This window comes from Cyprinus carpio, chromosome B22, assembly GCF_018340385.1.
Source record: "Cyprinus carpio isolate SPL01 chromosome B22, ASM1834038v1, whole genome shotgun sequence".
NCBI classification, from domain to species: Eukaryota; Metazoa; Chordata; class Actinopteri; order Cypriniformes; family Cyprinidae; genus Cyprinus; species Cyprinus carpio.
Window position 1 is genome coordinate 27,443,569 of NC_056618.1, and position 9,275 is coordinate 27,452,843.

Genomic DNA, 9,275 nt, shown 5'->3' on the forward strand with positions numbered 1-9,275 from the left:
TGAAGGGCATTTTTAGATGAGGTTGGGCACATTGCAGATTTATGCTCACGACATTCGCTGTTATTCATGGTTGCTAACACAGTCATTCCCTAGTACGAGTCAGATATTTGAACAAAAAGTATTTAACATGTCTATGTTGATGATAATGAAACACTGTAATGATTTGAAATATGCTTAAAGCTTTAAACTTTTAATTTTACTTCACTACAGTGAACTTTATGAACGTGTACTTAAGTGTGTTAGGAAATACAGTCATGGAAGTGAGCTCTCTTTAATTAAGCACACTTAAGTGTCATTTTATTTAATTAATATGACATTGACTGCAAGTATAGTTGAAAAAAAAAATACTTTTAAGTTTTGAAGTACAACACAAATGCACATTGAATACAATTAAGCACCCTTCCTTTTCACAAGAGTGTGCTATTACTTTAGCAACGTTAGCAATTCATTGCCTCTCTATCTATCTCACACATGTGCACAACAATAAGTGAAGGAACGAGTGTCTACGTGTGTGAAAGAGCAAAGGGGAACAACTGAAACCAGCTGAGAGCCGTACAGCACTGGGATTTTCTTAATTCAACGCAGATGCTAGCCGTGTTTGTAATATTGAGGGTGAGTGGGGATTGTAAACTTTTACTGTACGTTAAAAGAGAAGGATGAGACGGACTACGGCTGGATCTGAACCTCTGCCCACTCAAAGAAACTGTGTACATGCATTTAACATACACAATTATCCCAGTGGAGTGTTTTCATACTTCAAAAAAAACATCTCTTTTTTTTCAAGGTTCCCAAAGGCAAACAGAGATGCTTTATTCTCACACAGAAACAGGCGTATTCCTGCCTGCGGAGATGGCATGAGAGACAGCGGTTATACTCACCACACACACAAGCCTCTGCGTCCAACCAGCAACCAGCCTCATCATGACATCAGCCACAGTCATTATGACATCATCACCAGGGGGTCTCAGTGCCATCCAAACCCCAGTCGCCACAGGCCAGCATCTCCGCACAGCTCCGTATTAAAGAGAGCCAGGGTTAGACCACACTTATATGACTTGTGGAAATTGTGGGGTTTTATGAGTACAGTATATGTTGTTCAAAATATCATTTTCCATCCTCAAGAGACCTCAGGACTGTTAAAAGGCTAGTTTTTGTACCCCTTACGGCAGCATGTCTTCCAATCTGTCCAGTGGGAATGAAATGTGGAAATACTTAAAGACAAATAAAGTAATTACTGTTAAGATCATACCTATCTTGAGAGGTCTAGATGGTCTTGAGGTCTTGGTTCTGGTCTTGACTCTGTCTCTGTTAAGGGAAAATTAGTAGTTTAGATTCCCAGGTCATATTACATGATGAGTTTAAATTGCACATGATGACAGATACTGTAAATCTTTATATAGATCCTCCTTGTGGCTACAAAAAGGGTTTGGCATGTGCTGTAGTATTTACATTTATTTATTTTAACATTGTAAACCCTGATATATGAAACAACAGTCATATTTTTAATAGAATATTTTAGTGAACCTTTACACATAAAAAGTCTGCTTTTTTTGAGTATCATATTTATACATCAAGCTTTTATGACTATAGCACGATATAGGAGAATATGAAGCGAATAGGAGAATTTTATTCAGAGGCACAAACTAAGCAGAAATATGTGAATTTGAGCAAAAGAGTAAGATTAAATTCTTGAGAGCTTGTAATGTAAATCAGCGAGATCTTTATAGCACGCAACTTAAATAAAATGCATGCATAAATATCAATCGTCACTCTATATAATAAGCCTTAGTATACTGATATTTCAATGCTTGCATGTTTTTTTTTTTTTTTTTAAGTATGGATAATCAAGTAAACCTAAGTTACTTGCAGTAATTTTTATAATTATAGCTACTAAAACGGCCTTTTACTTCTTAAAAAGGTGCCCGCTATCAATCAGACATGTAGATAACTGTGTGCAACAGGTTTTTCAGCAAAATTTTAATCATGTTAATATTTCACAGGCTTTAGAATTGTGTTTAGCCTTTTAAAATATGACACTGTAGGATTTATAGGGCTATTATAGTGTTTGCATTTAATGTTGAAGTACATACAAAATGTCAAAGCTTCTGCCGTCTGCGATGACTCTCCAAACTGTGTTCATCTCGCGCCATCTAGTGGTGAAAAGCCGCAAAGCCGAAGTAAATAAAACCCACACTCTTCGCGCATGCGCAGTGCACAGCCGGCCCTTAGAGCGATGTGAACATGGCAGCCTCCAGTGCTCGCAGTACCGCACGCTGGCTGTCAAGCGGTTTACCTGGACTTCGCAGCGCCTGTGCGCTTATAAAGACCTCGAGACACGGAGACACTGCAGCTCTGAGGATATGCTGGATTCGCAGTTATGTGAAGGAGGGCAATTTAAGCTGCTGGAGGCACGGAGGAGGTGTGACATTGAACAGGGTAACGTTACCAGGTGAGCTGGTTATGTGATCAAAGTAGTTACTGTGAACTCTGTTAATAGAACAAGCTTATTGTTTTATCAGGTCTAACATATCACACTGCTGTGGACGTATTTGGCTTTAAATGTCAGTGGTATTAAACAGCTTGAAACAGATGATGCAACTGACTTACATTATTGCCAATAGTAGTAATTAAGTGTCCTTATAAAAATGTACCATGGTAAAAATATAGTTATTGTCACTACCGTAAATGTGGGTAACTTGGTGTGTAGGCACACATGAATTTACAGTAAGTATAAACGTGTAATATTAGCTAATAATAGATTCATGTTGAGTAACTTAACCTTTTAGGTACAACATGTCAGTTTTTGCGCCGCCAAAGAAAATAGTTCCAAACAAACTCACTGCAGGATCAACAACATGTTTGCGAGCCTCCAAGAAGTACAGCTGTCACTAAATGAATCAGTGTTTTTGAACAAATTGTGAGTGAATGATTCGATGATTCATCCATAAAGACTCGCTCCATTCCTGAATGAATTCTGAACCACACACTAGCGTTCCAGCTCACAGAAAATATGTTCAGTGCTTCGCTGATGTTTTGTTTAGGTTAGGAAAACGTTATTTCTGAACACTCAAAACATCGTTTTTTATGTAAAAAAAAAATAAAAAAACACTTAATCATACTCATTGAAAAATATATAATAAATAATCAATAATAAAAAAAAAATAATAAAAAACAACAAAAAAATTTCAGAAAAAAAAAAAAAAAAAAAAAAAAAGTTATACGAAAGTTCAACTAAAATGTTTCAGAAAAAAAAAAAAAAAAAAAAAAACGAATACACCTGTCACCACCTACTGGCGTAATGATGTAAACTGCAGAAAGAATCGCTGAAAGATCCAAGAGGTTGACAGACTCGTAAAATCTCAGCTGACAATTTATCAACTATTCTGCAGCAGCTAATACAACTATTTAAGGAAGTATTCATCTTACGTTAATGTTGATTGTGTGTTTGTATTTTTCAGTGTTGAGAAGCCACAGTGTTTTCAGCTCTCATTTCTTCCACACTACTTCTGGTTGCCATCAGCAGGACTTCTATGATGTTTTGGGGGTTCCTCGGACTGCCTCTCAGAAAGACATTAAGAAGGCCTACTACCAGGTTTGACAACCCTTGTGACATAAGTTTCATATGTTTTAAAGATGGTTCACTGGGAGTTTAACACTTGGGAGTATTTTCACCCAGCTGGCCAAGAAATACCATCCAGACACCAACCCAGATGACCCTGACGCAAAAGAGAAGTTTGCCAAGCTGGCAGAAGCCTATGAGGTGAGGAACATTAACGTTCATTTTACCTCTAAATGTCTTGAATTACATTTCTATGGTTTAACTTGCTTTAATTTTACCCCTGATTTTTTGTTTTTGTTTGTTTTTTGCGTAAAGAAAAATTAAGCTTATTTTCAGTACCATTAATTTTTTTCTATTTTCATGACAATTAAGCATTATTATAATGTGAATGCATCGGAAACAAAATTTAAATATTAAATCGTAAATTTGTAAACAATTATTTTTTTTTCCAAATATTTTTATGAATAAAAAGTTCAAAAGAACAGCATTAATTTAAAACAGAAAGCTTTTGTAGCATAATATGTCTTTAAAGATACTTTTAATCAATTTAATGCATCCTTGCTCAATAAAATTATTAATTTCTTAAAAGAATGTGTATAGAACCCAAAACTTTTTAATGGTAGTAAGTGTATAAATATAATTTTTTTGTTTGTTTGTTTATAAAATGCTTTATCATAATTATTATTATCATTTGTATTTATTTTAAAGAAAATTATGTTTTGAATGTGTAATATGTATGAAACGAATATTTTTGTCTCGAAATTCACAATAAGGTGTGTTTATGGCGTTCTGTGTGAATAGACCCTCAGTGATGAGCTGAAGAGGAAGCAGTATGACACGTACGGTTCTGCCGGTCCGGGTGCGAGTGGGGCGGGGCAGCAGCAGCAGTACTGGAGAGGCGGGGCCACCGTGGACCCAGAAGAGCTGTTCAGGAAGATCTTTGGAGAGTTCGCTGGGGGGCGTGGCTTCGGTGACCTCAACTCCATGTTCGAACAGGCACCTGAAGTGAGACACACATCGACAACTCTCCCACATTTGTGTTTGTTCTTCATTAAACTCCTACCATCTGAACCCCCTCTCTCTCTCTCTCTCTCTCTCTCTCTCTCTCTCTCTCTCTTTCTCTCTCTCTATCTCTCCATAGTTTGTGATGGAGCTGACGTTCATGCAGGCTGCCAAAGGCGTGAATAAGGAGATAACGGTCAACATAGATGACGCCTGTCCACGCTGTGACGGAAAAAGTCACGAGCCGGGAACTAAAGTGTCACATTGTCACTACTGCAATGGAACTGGCATGGTGAGGAAGCCATAGCAATGGTATTAGCGATTACGTTTATTGCCTTTACATTTTTTGCATAATTTACTCTTTTATGCAGGAGTCTATAAACACAGGTCCGTTTATGATGCGCTCAACGTGTAGGCGGTGCGGTGGGCGGGGCTCTATCATCATCACTCCTTGCATCATGTGTCGAGGAACTGGACAAACTAAACAGAAACAGACCGTTATGGTACCTGTGCCTGCAGGTGTGTGACTGTCTTCTTAGTGAACTGAGGTGAATGTATGGGGTACTGACTGTCTGTTGTCACTATGTTACAGGTATAGAAGACGGACAGACAGTTAAGGTGCCAGTCGGGAAGAAATACATTTACATCACATTCAGAGTAAGTGTTGCTTTCCAGATAGAACCGCTAATGCCTGAATTTCTTTAAAAAATAAAAAAAAAAAAAAAATATATATATATATATATATATATATATATATATATATATATATATATATATATATATATATATATATATATATATATATATATATATATTTGCACATCTTATATCAACAATGGACATATTCCACTAAGAAAAATTTAAATTAATATCCCTTTTAATAAGTTGATATGTAACATTTAAAAAAAAATATTTAAAATAAGTACACATGCTTTTTTGGGTCCATAGCATGATCATTTTTCACAAATATTTGCATATTTAGTCTTTAGTTTACTATCCCTTTTAGTAACTGTAGTTTTAATCAATGATATCATCCTCATTTATTCCTATTTATTATATTAATTTCTAATTTTACACTGCTTTTTAGTTTTTTAGTAGTGTTTTTATATTTATTCGTCATAATTTATTCCTGTTTATTAAATTTGGTAATTATTACCAGTTAGTGTACTGGTTGTACACTATTGTTTTATTTCATTTCATTTTATACTACTTGTCTTGTTTTTTTCTCTATAATTGTTTCACTTTTACTATACCTTTTAATAATACTTGCTTAATGTTATTCTTGTAATTCATCCCTATATATTAAATTATTTTATTTCTACTCAATTAATACTTTTTGTTTACATCATAAATTTTTAATAGTTAATTTTCTATAATTCTTTACATTTAGTGTTTTCTTCATAAATTATTCCTATTAAATTGTTAGTTGTCTATATTACTTTATTCCAACTTACATGTGTGTACATCACTTCCCATGTTGCAGGTCCAGAGGAGTCCAGTGTTTCGTCGTGATGGCGCTGATATCCACTCTGATGTGATGATTTCAGTAGCACAGGCGATACTAGGAGGAACAGCCAGAGCACAGGGCTTGTACAGCACCATCGACATTGCGGTTAGAAAATAAAAGGACTTTTATTGTGGCTTTAATTGTGCCTTGGCACAGTATAATATGACATGAAATGAAATGTGTTTCATGCAGATTCCTCCAGGCATTCAGACAGACCACAAGATCAGACTGGAAGGAAAAGGCATCCCACGTGTGAATAGCTTCGGTTATGGAGATCATTTTGTATATATCAAAATCAAAATTCCTAAGTAAGAGGCATACACACACACACACACACACACATATATGCACATCCAGTTTGTGCTTGTCTAATGAATCTCATGGATCATCTTCAGGAAACTGACAAGTAGGCAGAGAATGCTGCTCTTAAGTTATGCAGAGGATGAGATGGATGTGGAAGGAACTGTTACTGGAGTAACCAGACCAGCCAAAGGTAAATCAACACACACCCTCATACACACATAGACAACATAAAAGGGAAGTTATCATTTCCTTCAGCTCTTTTGCTAAATGTGTTTTTATTCAGGTAGTTCTCAGGCCGGACAGACCTCAGAGTCAGGGCAGAGCAGAGAGGAAGAGCCAGAGAAAGAGGAAGGGGGATTTTTCTCCAAACTGAAGAAGATGTTCAGCTGAAGATCATGGAAGGCAGCAGTCTTGTGGTGTTTTAGTGTAGATTTGGTGTGTATGAACAGCAATTTCAAGCTCTAGTTTTGTATATTCAATATTTAATGTCCAGAAATGAAACGCTACACATACCCATTGTCTTACTGCAAGTTTTGAGAATATGTGAACATTGTAATTTTACCTAAGTTTTTAGACGTGATGCATGAGTTAAATTAAAGGGTTACTCCACCCCAAAATGAAAATTTAGTCATTAATCACTTACCCTCATGTCATTCCAAACCCGTAAAAGCTCTGTTCATCTTCGGAACACAATTTAAGGATGAAAACCTGGAGGCTTGAAGCTGTCCCATAGACAGAAAAACAAAAAATAACTAAAAAACAATAACAATAAAAATATCAAAAACAAAAATAATGACTTTATTCAACAATTCCTTTGCCAACGGTCTCCTCTGTGTCTCTCCATATCACCGTGCTGCGTATGCTCTTCATCCACAAAGGAATTACTGTTGTTATTTTTGTTTTCTTCGCTTACAAAAAGTGTTCCCGTCGCTTCATATTTAACCCAGATTGCACGTCTGATGGCAGATGGAGTATTCTGACAACGACTTTCATACCTTTTATGGACCTTGACACTGTTATTTACTTTGCAGTCTATGGGACAGTCTCAAGCCTCCAGGTTTTCGATCCAAAATATCTTAAATTGTGTTCCGAAGACGAACTGAGCTTTTACGGGTTTGGAACGACATGGGGCTAAGTGAATAATGACAAAATTGTCATTTTGGGGTGGAGTATCCCTTTAAGAATATGCAGGCTTCCAATATAAATGAGTTGTTTTTATCCAGGTAAACAATTTTGTATTTCTATTCTACTTTAAGGCCAAGAAGAATGAAAGGAGTACAAGAAAGAAGCGCATTCACCCTGCAGAGGACATCTCCAATCACTCCACACAATCCCCAATCTGCTCCTACAAATTAATAACTAATTTTGATCCTTTAAAATCATGGATTAACAGCAAAGCTTTCAGAACCTCTACTAGTTCTCAGCCTCAGGATGACATGTATAACCTGTGCTGTTTGATATATAATGTTTTAATGAGGAATGTATTGTACTGAATAAATAGTCAATATAAATTTTTCTTATACTCTATAATTTTTGTAATTTTATTACATTTCTGTTTGTTAGTATTAACATGTAAGGCTATGTTTTATTGTTAACATAGTCGAGGCTAATAAGCATTGCTAGCAACCCTTCAGCTGTGACTACATGATAAATAAAATATGTAGTCCTTGGATACATTAGTTTTACTGTCTTTTTAAATGTATCATATGTCTGCTAAAATTATTATTTATTGAAACAGAATATTTTTCTTGAAATGGATTTCACTAAAAAATGAAATCTAGAACATAAAATAAAAACAGATAACACTAATAAGGTGTGTGAAAGACGATGATTTATTGTTAAAATAGTCTAAAAGAGCTCTAAAGAGAATTGCTTTAGCTTTGACATGATAAATAAAATTTCACAAGTTGTTTACTCTGTTTCAATCTGTTTTTAAACCGAAATATAACAGCTGTCTGCTATAATTAGAGCTACTATTTTTTTCCCACTGAAATTAATTTAGTTGAAAAGCAATCTACTACGCAAAATAAATAAACGATGAAAATTAATTGGCGGCAAAAAGACTCGCGCAAACATATTCCGCTGGCCAAACACTTTCTGACAGGATCAATATCGGACGACACTTAGTAAAACGTAAGTACAGATATTATATGTTGTACTATTATAGCTTTATAAATAACACCTCGGTTTTGTTCAAAAAGACTCTAGAATACATACAAATATAAAATATAGGCTACTTTCTCGTTTCAACGATGAAACAAGCACTCTCATGGTCACCGTCCTTTCACTCCACTAGGTGGAGGCCTTTCTTTGATAATTAAAGACTGCACTTCTGTGAGGCGAGAGAACGGGACAGTCTGAGTAATTGTAAACATTAGTTAAGCACTGACACTTAATATTATTTGACATTAGACTTACCTACACTTACACTTACTAGTTATGATTTGGGTTCATCTCAGTCTGTCCCAGTTAAGACCCACCACACGGATGTTGCTCTCCTCATGTCCCTATAGTGGGTTTTACTTTAGCACATGGTGACTTAAGTTTGCATATCAGCCTACTAAACATGTGTTTATAAACAATACTTAAAGAGTGTCCACAGTCAGGATGAACAAAACTATTAAGCAATACAAAGTCACCTTCCAAGTGACTTAGAACCACATCGGCGTCAAACCCATGATTTGTTGTTTTGACTGGGAGACAGTCTCTGGACTCTGAGAATAAGGAGTAGTGGAATCTGGAGTTGTATAAGTGCATGTCAATCTGGTCTCCAAAACAGCAGCACCATCACAGCAACGTCAACGAACAGAGACTCCTAAGAACAGACGCTGGCTCCACATACCCAACTGACACTCCAATACACAGTAGCTTTGCCCAGAGGAAGCCCAGAAAGAGACTGCGTAT

The 9,275-nt window shown here is 36.0% G+C and overlaps 1 protein-coding gene across 1 annotated transcript; it reads left to right on the top strand.

The window, feature by feature from the left end:
* Window positions 1-2,202: 2,202 nt before the first annotated feature.
* On the top strand, window positions 2,203-8,280 carry dnaja3b (DnaJ heat shock protein family (Hsp40) member A3b). The gene is made up of 12 exons (XM_042749466.1): window positions 2,203-2,449; window positions 3,459-3,592; window positions 3,677-3,760; window positions 4,361-4,564; window positions 4,701-4,853; window positions 4,933-5,080; window positions 5,154-5,218; window positions 6,045-6,173; window positions 6,261-6,376; window positions 6,464-6,561; window positions 6,655-6,806; window positions 7,628-8,280. Exons 1-11 carry the CDS (start codon window positions 2,242-2,244, stop codon window positions 6,759-6,761), a joined length of 1,446 nt encoding a protein of 481 aa, XP_042605400.1. The 5' UTR covers window positions 2,203-2,241; the 3' UTR covers window positions 6,762-6,806; window positions 7,628-8,280.
* The last annotated feature ends 995 nt before the right edge of the window (window positions 8,281-9,275 follow it).

Bases quoted from the DNA above. Each gene is read 5' to 3' on its own strand.
- dnaja3b (XM_042749466.1), top strand. From the start codon at position 2,242: ATGGCAGCCTCCAGTGCTCGCAGTACCGCACGCTGGCTGTCAAGCGGT. The intron at 4,565-4,700 runs GTGAGACACACA...ATCTCTCCATAG, and splicing joins TGTTCGAACAGGCACCTGAA to TTTGTGATGGAGCTGACGTT. The intron at 5,081-5,153 runs GTGTGTGACTGT...ACTATGTTACAG, and splicing joins TATGGTACCTGTGCCTGCAG to GTATAGAAGACGGACAGACA.